Source organism: Gopherus flavomarginatus, chromosome 3, assembly GCF_025201925.1.
Source record: "Gopherus flavomarginatus isolate rGopFla2 chromosome 3, rGopFla2.mat.asm, whole genome shotgun sequence".
NCBI classification, from domain to species: Eukaryota; Metazoa; Chordata; order Testudines; family Testudinidae; genus Gopherus; species Gopherus flavomarginatus.
Window position 1 is genome coordinate 161,897,143 of NC_066619.1, and position 21,500 is coordinate 161,918,642.

At 38.5% G+C, this 21,500-nt stretch overlaps 1 protein-coding gene across 1 annotated transcript in view; it reads right to left on the bottom strand.

Moving 5' to 3' along the window:
- Positions 1-41: 41 nt before the first annotated feature.
- The window catches only part of LOC127047918 (broad substrate specificity ATP-binding cassette transporter ABCG2-like), a 40,087-nt gene continuing 18,628 nt past the window's right edge, over positions 42-21,500 (bottom strand). Inside the window, exons 8-16 of the mRNA XM_050946833.1 lie at positions 19,942-20,058; positions 18,477-18,721; positions 12,634-12,716; positions 11,954-12,043; positions 6,976-7,100; positions 5,323-5,477; positions 3,491-3,580; positions 1,717-1,814; positions 42-823 (exon numbers count right to left, since the gene is read on the bottom strand). Coding sequence (XP_050802790.1) covers positions 676-823; positions 1,717-1,814; positions 3,491-3,580; positions 5,323-5,477; positions 6,976-7,100; positions 11,954-12,043; positions 12,634-12,716; positions 18,477-18,721; positions 19,942-20,058 — 1,151 coding nt within the window. The 3' untranslated portion in view covers positions 42-675. The remainder of the gene's footprint in view (positions 824-1,716; positions 1,815-3,490; positions 3,581-5,322; positions 5,478-6,975; positions 7,101-11,953; positions 12,044-12,633; positions 12,717-18,476; positions 18,722-19,941; positions 20,059-21,500) is intronic.

Sequence of the window (21,500 nt, forward strand, 5' to 3'; positions counted from 1 at the left end):
AAATAGTCTGCATTTAAATCCGTCTCATTATGGTGACTGTCCTGTATTTAACATGTTGCTTTTCTCTTCCCCCTTCTTCCAATCCCCCTGTACTGTTTTAAAATTTAAAAAAATATAGCTGCAGAACCTCCTGTTTGGTAAAACCCAAAGAAAATTGAAGGCCTAGTCAGTTTCACTTACTGCCCTGCCCTTCTGTACTAAAGAGAAGCATCTGCATTAGATAAGAAAACTAAATTCTCATCCAACTTCACTTTATATAGTTTTTTAAACTATATATTTCTAGGTGAACATGTTTAGATTATTTTTTTCAAGTGCTTTCTTGAGCTAGCTGTCTGCCACTATCAATAATGCAGACTAAGCCTTTAGCACCTTAGGATGTCAAAGATGCTTCTCTGTTTACATCTCCCTGACTGCTGATCTGAGGTTTCTACAGCATTCCTTGGTCCCTGGAAATCCCAGGCCTAAATTGTACGCTGTCAACAATCCTCTGCTGTCTTCAGGTGCGTGAGACCTTTGTAATAGATGTACCTCGGTAGCAAGCAGTATTAGTAAAAACTGAACACGGTTATCAAAATCTTTAATGTAATCTTTGAAAATGTTAAAACATTTTTAGTCCATTCACTATCAAAACTGCATTGCATTGTGCTACACTAGATGCTTGTGAACTCAGCTGAATTAAGAGAACTTCTTCAGGAAGCGCAGTTTCAAATATGCAATTGTAAAGAAGATTAGTGTCATGCATAGAAGAGCCACATAATTCCTCCACATGCCCCAAGCAGACACTTCAATGCCTTGCATGTTCAAATATTCTTCTCCAGTGCAGCTAGTCAATACAAATTAAAGTTTAAAAAAAGTTAACCCTTTGTAAAGATCTGTAACTGAATAATTAATTTGCCTGTTTTCATATTTTGCTGAAAAATGCTTTGGTCCAATGCAAACAGAATGGTGACCAAGGATAGGTTAACCTGTGTCAGGAAAAAAACAGGTTCAAACCTCAACTCTTAATACCAAATTTGAACCTTTGCTATTCAGTTCGCATCAGCCTGCATAAATAGTTACTCTACTCTGAAGAGGACTGTAATACTTTTTAGGGCCTCAAGCTAGCAAATGTTGCAAGTTAGCATGTTGCATATTGTGGAGAAAAGAAAAATCTGAACTTAAAAGTCTTTGTGAAGAATTTGTAAAGATTAGCTGAGTAGAACCTGGCAGAGAGTACCAAAGCTAAGGGAAATTCCTCTTTCTTTCACTATTCTTTGGTAATAAACTATGAGATCTTCTTCAAAGTGCAATTTTACATATGCAATAAGAAATTAATATTACAAGTATAAAGCACACATTAAAAATAGTCTGTTGGGTCTTTTTCTGCACAGGAAAACTTGCCATGTCCTGAAATAGTTTTCAAGAACAGATCTTAAACTGTTCCAGGATCACTATCTGTTCTCTCAAATGCTTTCTTTAAAAATTGTCCCATCTACCTTCTCTAGCACTTGAAATACTTTTAAATGTCTAAGCTTTACATGACTTATCTGAAATGAACCACCAAATATTTGAAAAACAGAGACTGCTCCAGAGGCTAAGTATTCAGTTATAAAGCATAGACCCACTGTTAGCTGAGGCACCGGGAAAACAACGACAGAAAAAATCTCAAATTCAATTTTGTAGTTTACTGAACTTGGGCTCCTTGCAAGAACTTGTTTATAATAACTGCATACTTACATTGTAAATGGACTAGAAGTTATGCAACTTACATTGACCCCAGTCACATTGGCATTCTGGCAAAAGCTTAGACCTGTAAATTCATTAATTTGCAAAGCCTTTAAAGATAAAAACAAAAATATTAGGTAGTCAAGAGGGAACCTTTAAGCAGGTTTAATAAATTACTACATACTAAACAAACCAACAAAAGTTTCCATTTAAGTATATATCAACATTATAAGCCAAAATCTGAAAAACTGTCTGGAATCGAAGCTTTTTTCTAGGGTGTTGAAGAAATCCTTCTACTGAAAACAGTTTAGTCTAATTTTCAGATAATAATATTTTAAGTATTGGTAAAATACTGTGAAAATACCCCCCTTTGTGACATAAGTACAGACGTTATCTTTGCCATAAGCACAGGGTCTGCTGCTGCACAGACTGCTATTGGGAGACTTGCACGATGGAAACTCATTGAAACAGAGCAAAACTGTCTCTGAACTAAAATAATACTACTGGCTTATTTCTCTTATGCTATAAGATACAATATCTATTTCTTTCAGCTTTTTCAATTTTTTATTTTATATGACAGGCCTCTGAGGCATGCCACTTCTTTTTTTTTCTCCCTGCCAGCTCCAAAAGACTGATCAGATTGACTGTGTATTCTCTACTGAATTTCATAATTATAATGCCAGAAGGAACCATTGTGATCATCTAATCTGACCATCTGTAATACTCAAGTCATAGAAGTTCCCTAAATTAATTCCTGTTTGAACTAGAGAATATCTTTTAGATACTGCGTTCAGGATTACAAATCATTTCTGTGGCAAAGGTCACAAAAATCAGAAAATAATGTCTGGATTATGCTTATATATGACATAAGTATATAGTTCAAAAGATCAGCCACAAGAGGCCACTTCGACAGCAGCAACAGGGATACAGCTTTCAGATTAGCACTACTGGGCTCACTGTAGCAATCTGTATAAACATTTGAAAGGAGTGCACTTATTTGTGTCACAGTTGTGCCTGATTCCCTTATTGAAATTGGGTCTCACTCTGTGCTTGTATATGCCTGGCACAGTAAAGACAGTCCCTCATTTGAAGAGTTTACAATCTAAATAGAAAAAGTGAAAGACATGCAGGAAAAAAACAGGATTTTTTAATTATTTTTTTTGGTTGTGGAGGAGAAAATCACTCTTTTTCCCCTTCTTTGTAGCTATTGCTGAAATTGACATAATCCGGTTTTTAAATAGCCCACCTCAGCATTACCTATATCTCACTGGTACCTAGGCATGCTATTATTAAAACGTTATGGCAATAAAGGAAGGGAATTATCCAGTTTCACATGAAATAAGCAATGGCCAAAACATAAGAAATGAAAAATGCAGAGGAGTTAGGAAGTTGTTCATACTTCTAAGAGGAAATGGGAACCACCATTATAGCAGATACTTAAGTTACATTAGTATTCATTATGTATTGTGGAGAGCAGTTCTGCAACCTGCAAAGAATCACAATGACTCGAGTAATCTTTTTCAGGCCCTACTGCTATTCATGATTCTGTTGTCTATTGACTGCATTTTCTTGAGCTCTGCTAATTCGTATTACAATACATATCTGAAACTGTGAGACCTACTGCACTGTACCGAGAATGTAAAGAGACAGGAAGAACTTATCTGTGGTAAGTTGTATTTACCAATTATAACTGGAATAATATTGGTTGACATTATTTCTTATAAGATAATGGTGATCTCTTTCAAAAGGTGTTTCCAGCACAATGCACAGAAAATGTAGCACTCACAGTCAGGCCATAGCGAGGGATGCTGAAATAGTTCAGCCAGAAAAGCCAAGATTCGATGCTTGTGAGATTTACCAGCAAGCCAGAGAAAATCTACAAACAGTAAAGAAACAGTCAAAAGTATGTCCTGAGAATTTTGCAGAGTCCTGAGTCACTTTAAATTGTGACATGCTTAGGACTTGCCTACACTTGAAGCATCCTTCCCTCCCTTGCACCCCCCAAGGCAGTAGCTAGGACAACAGAAGAATTCTTTTATTGGTATTGTCTCCAAAGGGACTTAAGTTATCTTAACTACATGGCTCCTGGGTTTGGATTTTTCACACCCCGCATGAAACAACCTAATTTTCTAGTGTAGACCAGGTCTTATTCAGTGTACAGAAATAATTGCCATTAATGTTAAATGTACACATGCATGATGCGTATAGAATCCTAAATCTGGGCCTGATCCCCTAGGCCTTACCTGATTCCTGTAAATAGGAATAGGATTAGGCCCTTTGTTACACGAGATGTTTGGTCGTTCCATGGTCTCAGACAGCAAGGGAAGAAATGCACTGGAGTTGTATTTGAGGCAGAAGTTTACTTAGAATCTTTACAGGACAGTTTCTTTCTACCTGAAGCAATAGTGGCCTGCTGGGCCATCACTAGGTTTTTGGCAGGAAACAAAGGATTTTCACTCAGAAGCACAGGTCTTAAGCCTCCTCCTAAAGCATGAGAGTCCTAAGGAACATGAGCTTTTCTCTGGCTCCCAGCAGTAGGAAAGCCTGGAATCTCCCTCAAGTCATACTATAGTGAGTTGGAGCTTCCCTTTTCTAACCTTTGACATCCTAAAATAGGAAGAACTCAAGAGAAGAAATCCAGCAGTTCCTCAGCAACTATCCTCTGACATGACTTAATTATAGAAAGAAAAGGCCTAAATCTTGGTCAAGAGAGGCAACGGGTAAAAAAATATAAACAAAGCTGGCAGAAATCACCACTGCCCTGGAAAAGAAAAGCTCCGTAATCTGCTCTGGAAGAGCAATCCAATAGATTTTTCTTTTTATAGCTAAGAATAATCCATATCAGAGGGGGACAAAAACAATCATTTAGTTCAAGGACTTTGATTAGGCTCTGGTGTATTCCACAGAATCTTCCAAAAGCTTTCCTCCCTCCTGCAACACTATCAGCAGTTACACCCATACTTGCCAAGGCCATGCAAAATACCCTTAAATGGGACTATGTCATCTGGCGGGTAGTGATCGATCTATTGGGGGTCAATTTATTGCGTCTAGTGTAGATGTGATAAAATTGATACCCGATCGCTCTGCCATCGACTCCGGAACTCCACGGCGTGCGAGAGGCAGAAGCGGAGTCGATGGAGCAGCAGCAGTCGACTCGCCGCTGTCCTCAAGGCCAGGTAAATCGACCTAAGATACGCCGACTTCAGCAACACTATTCGCATAGCTGAAGTTGCGTATCTTAGTTCAACTCCACCGCTCCCTCCCCCCAGTGCAGACCTAGTCTAAGTCATGTAATTCTGCAGAGGTAATAAGTCAGAGACCAATGTTACCCATCAAACGCTAGTCACTTGCAAAGCAATGGGGAGCCACTGCTCTGGGCCACTTTGCTTTTTTTACATCTGCTTACTTGAGCTGTCTCACTTTACAGGAGATGTGTTCATAATGTGATCTGATATCAATAGGAAGGATTAGACAGTATTCTTAAAATTCCAAAGGGCTCTGCTGATGTGCTTCAAAGCACATATCATTTTTTTAAAACAAATTACTTACACATGGCATTTCATTGTCATTTCTTTTGTACAACATTTAAGAGAAAAAACAGAAAAATGTATCACTCACAATCATAAAAACAAAGCAAATATTTATGAGGAGATTAGCGACAGCCACAACATCTTGTCCCGTTGCTATAGCCAGAGCCATAGAACTGGCTGTGTAGGCAACCAGTATAAGGGTAACCATCATGATAAAGAAGGCCCCAATTGTTGGCTTGAAACCTAAGAAATGGGGGGGGAAAAGTCTCAGTCTGTCTTTTTCTAGATTAGGGTTTTCATGTGTACTATGCACATACCTTTTTGTAGTACCACAGTACATAGTTTGCTTTTATTTGCAGAAAAGGAGTATTATCAACCATAAAATGTCCTGTCCTACTGCATGAACACCACTTTAAAGAAAATGAATATCTTGGATTATAATAGGCATTCAGAATGGAAACCTATATCCATTGTACCTAAAGCTGAGTCAATTAAAAGGCCAAATAAAGAAGTAGTCCAGCTGCAGGGAAGAAGTAATAGGGCAGGGGTTGGCAACCTTTCAGAAGTGGTGTGCCAAGTCTTCATTTATTCACTCTAATGTAAGGTTTCGCGTGCCAGTAATACATTTTAACGTTTTTAGAAGGTCTCTTTCTATAAGTCTATAACTAAACTATTGTTGTATGTAAAGTAAATAAGGTTTTTAAAATGATTAAGAAGCTTCATTTAAAATTAAATTAAAATGCAGATCTCCCCTGACCGGTGGCCAGGACCCAGACAGTGTGAGTGCTGCTGAAAATCAGCTCGCGTGCCGCCTTCGGCACATGTGCCATAGGTTGCCTACCCCTGTGGTAGGGTCATCCTGCACGCTAAACAACCTCTTTCAAATGCCTGCTCAAAACCCACTCCTTTGTCTTGTTTTCCACCCTTGATTTTTTACTCTCATGATATCTTCTCCTCTATATACTCTACTGGTCTATACTTTAAAATATCAGAATCTATAAATCACTGTATAATAATTTCATTTATATGTGGTTTACTCTCTGCCGCCTTCTGTTGTTTGATACCCTTCTGATCTATGCTTGCCTAATTTAGAGCAAGATTTTTTATTTCTTTTTTTACTTTCCCTCATTGTGAGCAGTCCTACTGATTTGATCGTATTAGACTGTAATCTTGTCAAAACGGGGATGATGTCTTTTTAATCCCTGTTAGGTGCTGCACAATGGTACTGTATTGTTTATCATCATGAATAGTAATAACTGGATAGATCTTCAGCTGGTGTAAACTGGTGTGGCTCCATTAATGTCAGTGAAGCTACCCAATTTACCTCGGCAGCAGATCTGGTCCAATCAATTTATTAGCATAGTTAACTTGTAGAAAAGTCAAGTTCATTAATACCCTTGGGTCTCTTGCTCCATAACCATTAGATTAGACAAATCATAAAAAGGCATACACAGAATTTGGGAGGAATGCATAAATCAGTATAAAAGCTTACCAATGCTAACTTCAGATTTGTATTAACAGCAAGTAGCTTCAAAACAATCTATTTACTAACCTACCCCCCGAATAAAGGTTTTCTATAAGCTATATGCTAAAGGGAGGGAAAAAATAAAAAAACAGGGACAAGGACCCTCTAAGGAAGACGTGCAAACAGACCACCTGTGGATACCTGAATTGTTTGCCAAAGGAAAGAGTGAATGACCATAGTTCATTTTGAAGCAGCTTTCTTTTATAGGATACTTGCCTATTAAGAAATAATTTATACAGGTGAAGATGATGCTTGGTAAAGTCCTCATGGGTATTAAATCAGCTATTATCTTTGAAAAAAAATATGCAGATACTCTGTAGTAACCACTGATATATTCATGTCTAGAACACAGAAATATATATGTATGTTACAGATTATATTTAAGTAATAAAGCAATGAAGCCATATAGACTGGGATTTTCAAAGCAGCCTAAGGGAGTTAGACACCCAACAGCCATTACTTTTAATAGAATCTGGGCACCTAAATCCCTGCCATGATCTATAGTGACCAACTTACATTTTAACAAACACTTTAAAGAGCTCCTGAAGCCTTATAATACAGGGTATACAGGAGTACTGATTGAGCTTCTCTTATTGTTCATTATTTTGTAGCTTAGTTAAGCACTATATTATTCATCTGATCTTTAATCTAAACAATCCCACTCTCTTCAATCTATTTTCATATGAAACTCTTTCTGTGCCTCAAATCATTGACACCTTCTCTGAATCCACTCTATTTCTGCTGTACCCTTTTTGAGATTGGATGACCTGAATACCGTATTCCATCCTTTGCGGTGAAGACAGATGTAAAGAAATCATTTAACTTCTTTGCAGTGTTTGTATTCCTTAACTGTTCCGTTTATTTCCTGTCAGTCTAGTGGATTTATTGATTCTCAGATATACTTACATATTTCCTTTTTTGTTTTTATGCCTTTAACTATTTGCGCTTCATAAACCTTCTTAGTCTTCCTTAGTTATATCTTACATTTTTATCTTCCATAGTTTTTGCTCCTCTTTATTCTCTTCATTTTTCATTTTTTGATTCATACTTTACTTAGCTTGAATAACCTCTTGAACTTTGCCATTTGACCATACTGCTTTTTTCTTGCCCTCCTGGTACTACTTTTAGTTAGGGAGATGCATCGGTTCCATGAATTATGAACTGCTTAAGCAAGCTCCATGCTGAGTCTAGTGTTTTTTCCCCTTAATTTTTACTTTAGAGTCTTTTTGATTATCTTCTTAATTTTTCAAAAAAAACAACCACTCCAAAAACCTCCTTGCTCAAGTTTAGTATCACAGAGCTACTTTTTGGTATGATCCCTTTCCTACAAATGGTCAGTTTAATTATTTTAGTGGTCACTATGACATAGTAGTGGTTTGATTGTAGGTACTTCTTGGACCAGCTCTTGTGAGTTTCACTTGGGACTAAGTGGCAAAAAGCCTGTTTACGCTTATCTTTGCTGCAGAGTTAATTTGGTCTCTTATTCAGGTGTTGATCCTGTCCACAAACAGAAACATCTTTACAACTGAGCTAGCTGGGCTCTATGCTAAAGCTCAGAAACTTTGATACTGAGGGTGGTAGCCAACCGACTGCACTGTGGATACAGACTTTATTACATGTGCCCTAGAACAGTGGTTCTTAACCAGGGGTACACAGAGGTCTTGCAGTGATACAGCAACTCAACTAGATATTTGCCTAGTTTTACAACAGGCTATGTAAAAAGCACAAGGGAAATCAGTACACACTAAAATTTCATACAGTGACTTGTTTATACTGCTGTATATAATATACACTGAATTGTAAGTACAATATTTATATTCCAATTGCTTTACTTTATAATTATATGGTAAAAATGAGAAAATATACAATTTTTCAGTAATAGTGTGCAGGGCCGGATTAACTCAGGGGCTTTAGGGGCTGCATCCCAGGGCCTCGGGCTAGGGGCGCAGCAGGGCTCAGGCAGGCTGCCTGCTTGCTGTGGCCCTACGCCACTCCTGAAAGCATCCAGCTGTTGGCATGTCTCCACAGCCCCTGGAGTGGCGGGGGAGGCGGCTCTACGTGCTACCCCCATCCCCAGCACCATCCCTGCAGATCCCAATGGCCAGGAACTGGCCAGTGGAAGCTGCGGGTGTGGTGCTTGCAGACATGGGCAGCGCACGGAGACACGCTGTTCCCCTCCCCACAAGGGCGTGCAGAGATGTGCCAGCAGTCAGCTGCTTCCAGGAGTGGTGTGGGGCTATGGCAGGCAGGCAGCCTGCCTGAGCCCTGCTGAGCCGCCTGACGTAAGCGCCTCCTGGACGGCACCTGTACCTCACACCCCCTCTTGCACCCCAATCCTCTGCCCCAGGTCAGAATCCCCTCCTGCACCTAAACTGCTTCCCAGACCTTGCACCCCCTCTACACTCCAACCCTCCGCCCCAGGTGAGAATCCCCTCCTGCACCTAACTCGCTCCCAGAGCCCGCACCCCTCACCCTCTCCTGCAGCCCAGCCTGGAGCTCTGTCCTGCACCCAAAGACCCTCCCAGAAAAAAAGTAATATAACAGCTATTCTAAGGTAAGAAATAGGCTATTTTGAAATAACTTAACTATATTCTGCATGTTTTAAGACTAAAATGTAACCACAGAATGGCTTTATGTTTATTAAAAGGCAAGTTTAGTATAGCGTTAATAGCCTTGATGCCATAATTGTGATAATTTTATTTTAAATTAGGAAAAAGACTTGTATACAGGGGCCCACAAAATCACAGGAGAGTTAATCTGGCCCGACTAGTGCGCTGTAACACTTTTTTGTATTTTTATGTCTGATTTTATAAGCACGTAGTTTTTAAATGAGGTGAAACTTGGGGGGAAAGCAAGACATCAGATTCCTGAAAGGGGTACAGTAGTCTGGAAAGATTCATAGAATCACAGAATATTAGAGTTGGAAGGGACCTCAGGAGGTCATCTAGTCCAACCCCCTGCTCAAAGCAGGACCAATCCCCAACTTAATCATCCCAGCCAGGGCTTTGTCAAGCCTGACCTTAAAAACCTTTAAGGAAGGAGATTCCACCACCTCCCTAGGTAACCCATTCCAGTGCTTCACCAATGGGAGGGATAGCTCAGTTGTTTGAGCAAGGATTGTGAGTTCAGTCCCTGAGGGGGCCGTTTAGGGATCTGAGGCAAAATCAGTACTTGGTCCTGCTAGTGAAGGCAGGGGGCTGGACCTGGTGACCTTTCAGGGTCCCTTCCAGTTCTAGGAGGTAAGTATATAACATCCTCCGAGTGAAAAATTTTTCTAATATCCAACCTAAACCTCCTCCACTACAATCTGAGACCATTACTCCTTGTTCTGTCATCTGCTACCACTGAGAACAGTCTAGATCCATCCTCTCTGGAACCCCCTTTCAGGTAGTTGAAAGCAACTATCAAATCCTCCCTCATTCTTTTCTTCTGCAGTCTAAATAATCTCAGTTCCCTCAGCCTCTCCTTATAAGTCATGTGCTCCAGCCCCCTAATCATTTTTGTTGCCCTCCACTGGATTCTTTCCAATTTTTCCACATCCTTCTTGAGGTGTTGGGCCCAAAACATTACTCCACATGAGACCTCACCAATGCCAAATACAGGGGAATGATCACGTCCCTGGATCTGCTGGCAGTTCTACTACTTCTACAGCCCAAAATGCCATTAGCCTTCTTGGCAACAAGGGCACACTGTCAACTCATCTCTAGCTTCTCATCCACTGTAACCCCTAGGTCCTTTTCTGCAGAATTGCTGCCTAGAAACTCGGTCCCTAGTCTGTAGCAGTGTATTGAATTCTTCTGTCCTAAGTGCAGGACTCTGCACTTGTCCTTGTTGAACCTCATCAGATTTCTTTTGGCCCAATCCTCTAATATGTCCAAGTCCCTCTCTATCCTATATACCACTCCTCCTGGTTTAGGGTCATCTGCAAACTTGCTGATGGTGCAATCCACGCCATCCTCCAGATCGTTAATGAATATATTGAACAGAACCGGCCCCAGGACTGACCTGTGGGGCACTCCGCTTGATACCAGCTGCCAACTAGACATGGAGCCATAGATCACTACCTGTTGAGCCCAATGATCTTGCCAGCATTCTATCCACCTTATAGTCCAATCATCCAGCCCATACTTCTTTATCTTGCTGGCAAGAATACTATGGGAGACTATATCAAAAGCTTTGCTAAAGTCAAGGAATAACGCATCCACTGCTTTCCCCTCATCCACAGAGCCAGTTATAGTGACTGAGAATCAATGCCCTAGAATAAGCATTTCTAGGAAACACGTGTTTAAAATATCAAGAAATTGTTTCTCTAAACTTTATAACATTTGATTAGTTTATATGTGAGCAGCTGATTGTGGCGAGATAAAGTTGTATTTAAATTCTGTATACAGCCAATAAATCTTATAGTAGCTTCATTCTTCTTAAATGGTATCTGTGACAGGGCCTGAATGGCCTAGGGAAAAAAAAAATATTTTCTAAAATTCCCCTAATCCGTTTATAGTCTGCTTCTCCTTCAACTGCTACATCTCCATGCAAAATTTTTAGCCCCAGTGACTTTCTTCAATCCCTCTTCCTGAAGATAGGCGTTTTGCCTAATCAGTCAAGAAACAGGAACACCACCACAGCTTTAAAAGTTGTTCTATGTTTCTCACACTTTAACAATGTCGTATTCCTCAGCTGTGAAAATCAATTACCTGAAATCCAGATTGCTGGCATCATAGATGTGAAAACTGACTTCTTTTACACTAGCTGGCAGTAGAGTTTTTGACCGTATCTATTAAATGTATAACAATGATAACCAGTTTCTGGTTTGGGGGCTATACTTCTACTGAGAGAGACTAGTAATCAAGGGTAATACTGTGGAGGACAAAGTGGTAGTAATCTACTCAAGCTCTGCCTCTAGCTCCAGAATAGTTGGGTTTTTCTGTTAAAATGACAAGCAGACAGTTATCAATGCTCATATTCTCATTATCATTAAACTTTTGAGTTAATACCATACGAAAGAGCAGGGATAGTTCACATTTCTCTTAGGACCGAATGCTAAGCTGTGCCTTCAGTAACAAATTCATCACTAGACCCTAAAGATGACTGATAGATAGAAAAGGGGCAGTTAGTGTATAAATTAAAGATAAAACGGATACAGCATCAAATAAAGCAACATGCAGTGTTTTCTATTACATAGGGATTTACCTACATAAATATCTTTTTTTCTGTGACAAAAAGTTCAATAGTTGTAACACTGCTCAAACACTGATTGGTGGTCAAAAAGAATAAAGCACCAACTCTGTGGAAAGAACAAACAAAAGCAAGAAAATTAGCTCTGCAACTAGCTTTTTTAGCTAATGAGGAAGGAAGAATATTTATCAGTGGGAGATGGGTAGACTGTTACTACATGAAAACGGAATAAAGATACAGGAAGAAAATTAACTGTTTACTGGAAAGAGTCACCTTTTGATCTTATGTTAGAAAATAGTCAAACTTCTGGCTGAGGACAGGTAGAAACTGCTTCCCATGTAGTCTATCAACTCCCTTTGTTGTATATACCCTAGGTATTGTTCCATGTGACATAACCTTATGGATCTTATTAAACTCCTTAGTGCAGGGACTGTCGTTTTGTTTGGGTCTGTGCAGTGGGGTCCTGGTCTGTGGTCTCTTCATGCTACCATGGTACAAACAAACACTGTTTTTCCTCTCTCACAGATACTTATTAAAAATGTAATTTATTTTCTACAGCGTGTAGAAGTCTGCTTACTTCTACACGCTGTAGAAAATAAATTACACAAGAACAGAGGCTAAGTAAAAATCTAAACAAAATGAACTATCCAGTATGGTGTGTATGCCCTATTAAAATGTTCAGTTCCCATGTTTACTAACCTGTTCTGAATGCCACTGGAATCATTTTTTATTCCAGAGAAAATGGCTCCTACAACTATTCCCAGACCAGTTGTAATACACAGCTGAAAGAAAAAGCAAGTAAGAATTTGCATTTTATTACAGATAATTATAATTGAAAATTATAATAACTACAGTAATAGCCTAACTAAACAGCAACAGCGGTTACTCATTAGTGGACTGACAAAAATGTTCTTACAAAATACTCTACAGTATTTTATTGTATTCTATTTTCATTCTACGTTCTGACGAGAGTAATGTGATTTTATAACCAACAAGAATTATACATCAACAGAGATTTTTTGTATCACTGTTCAAACAAATTTTAATAAATTCTTAAACTTTATGTGTGCAATTTCTAAAACAAGTTAATGGTATAAGATGTGTGGCTAGCTACTGTACAGCTCAAAGGTGGTAGGATTGCTTCAAACAGATATTAAAACTGATTTAATGAGAGGGATCCAGAGATATGCTCCCTACTGGAAAATAAACATCTGGTTCATTCACTGTTGCCTCAAAAATCAGCTACAAGATCAGTATAGAAAATCTGTAGTGTAGCCAAAGCAGGTCTGCAGTGAAAACTATGACAGCAATGAGAGAAGATAGTTGGCATTCTAGAATCTTGCAGATGAAAGCAACATGAATAGCATCTACAAAAAACTAAAGTGCATCTGTGGACCAGGAAAAAAAAGGAAGTGTGACACTCATTGCAGAAGATATAGGAAGATAAATTGACAAATTTGCAATTATGTCTTCCTGGACAGTTCTCTTGGGTGGCATCAGACACTTGCTATTAACCATTCTAAGAGGTCAATTGATCATATAAGCAAGATAAAACAATTCCAGCTTTAACATTTTTTTGTTAAAAAGTCTATATATCAGCTCAAAAGTCACTCCTCACTAGGGCTTCTGGATGTCTTCATTATGAAAATAAAGAGTTTAACACAGTCTTTGACGGTTATTTGTATCTATCTGGGAATTTGCAGTCAGGACAAGTATTATCTTTCCTCTGTATCAGAAAGAGAGCAGAATATAGTATGGAAATTACAAGGAGACTTGCTTTCTATATATCTATGGTTAACGCTTTCATAGATTTATAAATTTAAAAAACTAAAAGGGACCATCGTGATCTTTAGTCTGACCCCTTGCATAGCTATATAATATCACCCAGAAATTCCTGCATCAAACCCAGTAACTTTTTAAAATCTTGATTAAAAGATTATAAGTACTGAATAATTCATTGTGACATATGATTATAATATGACCATATATATATCATTCTCGCTGTTATATGAATGCAACAAATTTTATACCAGGTATGTCATGTAAAGTATCAATGGAAAAGTTACAATCTATTAAATATGATTATCCTGTTTGTATGCATGTATCATCTTTTCACCAAAGTTATGAATATTGACTATATATCTGTATTTCAAATGTGTTTGCTCCTAGAATAACACCCACAAGGTAGTTGGCATCCAGTCTAGCCAACACATTGTGAATGGACCATTCAAGTTGGTGGCCCATTAATTAACATAATAGGCCACAGAAAAAATGTGTCCCCCCTTGATATGCCTTTCTGATGACATTTTAGCTAGAATATGGGGTAATGACTGCTCCTATGATTCATCAAAGCACGCAAGGGCATGTGACTAGCTCATGTGACCCTGGACTCCATCTTGTGCCTGTACTTTTCCACAAACTAAGACTGAGAGCTTTCCCTCCACATGGGAGAAAGCATAAAAAGCCCTGGAAGCATCTCCATGTGGAATCCTTCCTGCTCCGATCTCTGGACTTACACTAAAAGGAGCATTCCAAACAATGGGCTGAGGTCCTTCCAATCTTTTCGGAAGTTGCCAGAGATTTTACAAGCCAGCAGTTTATTCCATCATTGCTACAAACCTGATCCAAGAACTTTGCAATAAATGTATGTATTTGTTTTCCTTGACCATTTTAACTCTCCCTTCTTTCTTTTCTCCTAGAAATAAACCTTTCGATATTAGATACTAAAGGATTGGCAACAGTGCGATTATTTGGTAAAATCTGAGTTATATATTGACCTGGCTATGTGGGATTAGAAGAACCCTTTGAGGAAAATGGTTTTAAATAAACATTCATCATATAGTCTGGTGTCTGGGTGGTAAAAGAAGGGCTGGGATGCCTAAGGAGACTGCATTTCTGACTTCTTGTTAACCAGTGTGGTGAGAGAGAAGTTTTTGTTACTGGCTTGGTATATCTGATGGAAGAATACCCACTAGTTTGGGGGTGAGTCTGCCCTATTTTCCAGCAGTTTGTCCTGAATCTGGTATTCTCAGCTGTGACCCATTGAGACACGGTGACATCCACCACTTTCCTTGGATATCTGTTCCAATCACAAGTAGTAGATACCTTCTCCTTGAGTAGGTACTTATAGTCTGTGCTCAAGTCACCTCTTAACCTTCTTTTCAATAACTAAGCATGTTGAACACTTTAAGCTCTTAGCTATAAGATATCTTCACACTTGGAATCAGTCTTGTGACTCTTCTCTGAACATTCTGCATGTTTAATACTGGAAGTGGAGATAACATTCCAGCTATGGACTCACCAATGCCATTTCCATATTGCCCTGTTTATAAATTTAAGATTCTTGTTAACCCTTTTAACTATAGCACTGCACTGTGAGGTCACATTCATGACCCATCTGTCCTTTTAAGGGGCCTTTCCTGAACACAACTCTCCATCCTATACATGTAGTCTACGTTCTTTGTTCCTAGATCCTGCAGTGGGCTCTGTTAAAATGTATGCTGTTTGACTGTGCCCAGCTTACCAAGTGATCCAAATTGTTCTGTATAAGTGACTTCTCATTATCATTTACCACTCCACCAATCTTTTTGTCATCTGCAAACTTCATGATGTATGATTAAGGCCATTAATAACACTTTTGCACAGTGTTGAGTCAAGAATTGATGTCAGGAGAATCCCAGTAAAAACACCCCACTTGGTGATTCTCTAACAATTATGTTTTGAAATCTACCAGTTAATTTTTAATCTATTTAGTGTGTGCTATAATAATTTTATAGTGCTTATTTTTTAAACCTTAATGTTATGTGATATTAAGTCAAATGTCTTACAGAAGTCTATTACATCAACACAATTATCTTTATCAACCTGTGAAGGGATGTATAGATTAATCCTTTCTGGATGAGTATAGGGTTTAAGGGAGCCTGAGAAATCTGTTAACCTAATGTGGAATAACTGGGGAGGATGTTATCAAGTTGAGGGACGAGATTAAAAGAAAATACAGGGCAGTCAGAGGAAATAGGCCCAGATGAGAGCATAGGTAGAAGTCCTCTCCCAGAAGGGATGGGACTTTAAAGGAATCTGGCTAGAGAGTCAGGTCCTGAACAAAGGAAACTCTTGGAAAAAGCCACAAAAAAGGAGATCCATAATGGCTGTGCAGCAGCCTAACCAAACTCTAAACCACCTCAAAGCATGACAGCACATTCCTCAACTTTTGATAAAAGCATATTGATTGGCATTAGTTATATTTCCATCTTTTAATCCTTTATTGCTTTGGCAATAGGACTTTTCAATCAGTTCCCCCAACACGTCAAATGCATTTCTTCACAAAAGTCATTAGCAGACCCTCTAGAAATATACTTATAAAAACAAATTACCCTTTGCCTGTTCAATGTCTTATTTGTTGATATTATTTTAAAAGAGCCTCAAATGTTTGTTTAAATACACAGCTGGTACTTGGGAAATTCTAGGAGCTATTAGACTGATTGAAGGGTGATAATTCAGCCACTAAACCATGAGAATTTTCATATTCAAGGAGCCCAGATCTCAGAATTTAAGATTGACAAAGGCTTTCTTGTACTAGATAAAAACTAGTATCCCTGCTCTGCTGATGAGGAACAAAACAAAACTCCTAACGCAAACAAAAACAAAAACTCCTAACATAATACAAACCAAAGTGAGAATAAACCTTCTTTTATACAAAAAATAAATTTTAAGAGTTTGGTTTACAAAATGTGTATTTCTAATATTTCCAGCTCAAACAAATATATCCAAAAATAGTACTAGTTTAATAACTATAACAAAAGGATCTTTAATATACTAAGTGCGGAGGAGGGAGCAGAGACATTGCTGAAGAGAAACCTCCTTTACTTTTGTACTGAAACAATAAAGTAGAAAAGAAATCACTTCTAAACTATTATTTCTTTCAAATGCTAGGTTCAAACAATATATTTTTTTAAAGTAGCAACTTTGTGCTTGTAACAAAGGGTATATTTTTAAATCTATTCAATAATGGATCTAAGGGAGGGGGATTGAACCACATTAATAATTTATTTGACAGTAAAGCCCAATAGAAAGGATGTTAAAGCCTACTTGATTCCAGAACAATCCAATTATTGTTAGTTTTAAGCCAACAGAAACATGAATTTTTCCAACAGATAAAAAAGTATGAATGGCTTTAATGACATAATCAGAATGATGAAAATTTGTACATGATTATTTCTTAATATGTAGAAGCAAAAAAAAAAACTTAGCAAAAATGATGGTGTCAGGCAGTTCAGTCATGGTTAAGCATGAGGGATGCATGAGTCTTAACACTATAAAGCATTTCACACATGGGACCATATCACTAAGAACCTGCTGAAAGGACCAAATGTCAGGGATAATTCAGCCACTAAGCTAACTGTAGTGGAAAACAACGATCATATCAAGGCCAATTTGAAGAGGATTAGCAAAAACAGCTTAGTGAACTGTGCACCATTTATAGAATGTATTTGAAATCCATTCCTAATGAGGTTTGGGAGATAGAAAAGATTGTGAGAAAGAAAGTCAGGACCATTAACCCTGGAGTATTATAAAGCTTGAGAGTATAATTCTTGTCACAAGATCAAGCGTTTACAAACCAATTATTAGGGATATCCATAATATCAACATACAGATATACCTCCAAAAACCTTTTAACGTGAGAGATTCTGAACAGATCTCCCGTATGCCAGTGATCATAGTCTTTTGGAAAATGTTTGCATCATTGAAAAATGCTCACAAAGGTTTGATTGTGTCATTTAAGCATAGTTCAGTGCAGAGCAATGCTGACATGCATTTAAGCACAGTTCAGAGATGCAGCGGGCCAATGAGAGCACAAAAAGGCATTCAGATATAATGTGTACTGGAGCTCCTGGGCATGCACTCTGCATATGCAATACTTCTGTGCTTTGTAGGGCGAAGCCTACTCCCCTGTGTGGCTGCCCAACACTGTTGATCAGTGCATAAAAAGGGCAGAGCCATGGCCTGACTCCCTATCTGCCCTTCCTCACCCTTTTGGGAACAGGAGTAACATGCGAGCAGTCCCTGAAATCCCCACTTTACGGGGCTGCAATTCCGCCTGATCCTCACATGGATTACGCAAGTGAGGAAGGGAAGGCTTCTTGTGCTCCCCTCTTTTCACTGGACACCATTGTAAGGATCAGGTTGAATCTTGCTAAAGTAGTGGTGGGACATATCAGTGCGTACATTTATATTACTGCATTTGTTGTCATTAATCTATCAATTCTAAATAGTTTATCAATCCTTCCATTTGCTGCTCCAGAAGTGTACATGTTAAGCAAAGGTAAGAAAAGGGAAAAATATGTTCTATCTTAGTTGACTATGTAAAGATTTCCACAGTGTGAAAGACTATTTAAAGTCATACTGTTGGCTAATCAATTGGAAGTTTTTTCGCTTATTTCTTAATTATTAGAAGCCAACATTTTATATTTCAACCCAACTCATCTTCAGAAAGAAACAGACTATTTATAACTGTTCATGTTTTAAAGATTCACTAAAATTACCTGGGCCATGGAGCTTTGTGGGTTATATATCAAGTTTTTAAATATGCGTCTGGACACCCACTTGAGCTGGTGAAAGAAGGAAGTGCTATATGTGATTTTCTGGAAATCTGCACTCATCTTCCTTTTATTTTTCAAAGACAGTTTCTCTAATTCTGTTTTTGTTTCTTTGTAGTAAGAGGAACTGGAGAACAACTCCGCTAATTTCTCAGCAATAGTCTTATCACCTCTGTCCTCTTCAATGGTTTCTTCAGATTAAAAAGAAAAATATTGTTGAAGGAGAAATAGCAGTAGAAAGCTAAGGACAGAAATTAGTTCATGGCAGGCTAGATATGCTAAAGTTTTCTTTTCCCTCCGAAAGGGCTACATTTTATCCTCAAAAATCTCTTAGCATAAATAGAGACGAGGCTGAACCAGAATCCCACATCTAAACCTACAGAATGTTACAGCAATTCAGATCAGGATTCAAGCTTCAAAGCGCAAGTTTATTTCCATATCGGGCACAAAGAAGAATCCCAGTAATGGGATACCTAGGACCAGTTTGGGGACCACGTGGAAATGATGATGACATGCACTGTACAGTTTATTGCTGGCTATACTCCCAGGTATTTTAAGTGAATGAAGTTGTGGCCTAGTTAAACCACATGTATTGCCTCCTGCATTTTTTTCCAGGGTGGCCAGAATATCTAATGGCAAACCAAACATGTCCCAGAATAAACTGTGTGGTTCAGACGCCATAACACAGGTTTCTCTTCATGTTCTCAGGGACCTTATATTTTCTGAATGCAACTCCCCAAGAAGTTCCCTGAGAATGTAAAGCTGAAAACTATGTTAAAATCTTGGAGGCTGAATCACACAATCTAGCCGTAATCTTACCCACAAGTAACTGCAGGCACAAAATTAGAAACAAAAGTGTTTTCTGCTTTTAGACAAGGAGCGGCATTTGGAGCAATGCTCCAGTATGTACTCCTCTCCCAGGCGGGTGAGACATCTCGAGTGCCTGTTGTTAATAGGCATGGTACAGTTGCACAACTGGCAGGTTTTGAAGCCCAGAGACTTGGAATCTGGCATGATGTGGGAATACCCTTGGGTAAATGAGGGGTGTTGGAAAGCTCTTAGTTAAGTGCCCCTCCCAACAGGCAAAACAAAGAAAGTAAAGTTAAAAATTAATAAATTAAATCTTAAAAAGCTTCAACAAGCTCACAAAGTGAGGAGAAGCTATGTTGCATGAAGACACGTGTTGCAGGTGTTCCGGCACGCACCACAGTTACTAAGAAGGAACAGAGTAAAGACTGCAACCACTCCACCTCTTATCCTTCACCTATGATAGCCAAGACGTCATTAAGGGTTCAGGTGTGGCCATAACAGATACTGCTATTCAAAATGAATCTGATCTCGCTCACATGGGGTGCATGTGCATCATGAATGGGATCAGTGTGGACAATCACTTGATCTCCAGCTCCCATACCTGATAAATTGTATTGACTGACAAATTCTGATTTGCTCAGATTCACAGCAGTTGAGTCTCCATTAATGATATCCAGAAAAAAATCAGCAGGATTGTTATATGGCTCACATTCATAACCTGCAAAGAAATAATATCAGATCTCTAAAATAAGTCATTCAATAGATGGGAAAAATATGTTGCAATATTAAGGGTAATATTATTAAAAACTGTCTTAAAGGGAAAGCAATTAGCCATCAAAAGGTACCATCTAATGCAACAAGTCAGCTTCACCAAAGATAAAAATAGAATGGGCCCAAACTACAAAGTTCATGTGTGTTTGGTTCCAGAATTTTGGTTCATTCCGTTACGATGGCACACTTCAGATTTGGATTTGGATGATCACCACGCTTTCAAATGCCTGACCAAAATAGGGGCTTGAATGAGACACTAAGCTGTCTGAAGTCTATCCAGACAAAACAGTGATACATTTAGGGTGGCATAAGCATCTAAAGGATTTGGTAGGGATGATATTGGTCCCTATTTTCACAACATGGGTGTACTGCTGGATCCCTGACTCCTTCTGAATCCCCAGGAAGCATTAGTAGCCAAATGTCTTTTTCCATTTGGTCATGAACATTTCTCTCTTTCAAGAATCTCATAACAATTATCCATGCCTCTGTGATTTCCTTATGGAATTATTAAAATATGCTTCATATGGGACTATCCATAAAGACGATTTAGAAATTATACTTGGTTCAGAATGCAGCTGCTCACTTATTTAGCAGGGTAGGATGTACAGAGAACATTAGATCAGTTCTCCAAGGTCTGAATCGGCTTCCTCCTGTTCATTTCTGGATGCAATTAAGGTATTGATAGTAATGTATCAAATTCTGCAAGATTTGGGACTTAACTACCTTATGAACAACTTCTCTCTATATATGCATTCTTAGCAGCTGCAATCAGCTGAGATGCTCTTGCTCAAAAGTCCTTATATACAAACATCCAGGATTTACAGGCAGGATGTTATTAGTGGAGTGCCACTGACTCTGGAACATGCTTGCCCCAACTTCTCTGACAGAGTCTATTGGAATATTCAGATAAACATTTTAAGCACATTATTTCACAACACAGCTAAGACTTTTGAATTAGGATATGTGGTTAGAAAACATTTAGTTCTTTAAAATATTAAAAATTGCTATATCTTAATAGTGTTCATATCTTACACTCCACTTTTGATGCAAGCTCTACAGGAAGATGAGTCTTGATGATTGGTCTTGGGATACAAAGCTTTTAGCATAATTCATCATCTCAGAGGCCACAGTGACGGGGATTCATGGCTTAAATAAATGATATTTGCTACTTTTTTTTAATACCGAATTCATTGTTAAACAAGATGTCATTCATTCCTTACTTATACAGTAGGGCCCAGATCCTCGGAAGTATTTAGGTGTCTAACTTCCCCTGAGATCAATGGGAGTTAGATGCCTAATTACCTTTGAGAATCTGGGTCAAAAATCAGTATAATGTGCTGGAAGGCTAGAGGTCAACATCAATACAATATGCTGGAAGACCACCATTGT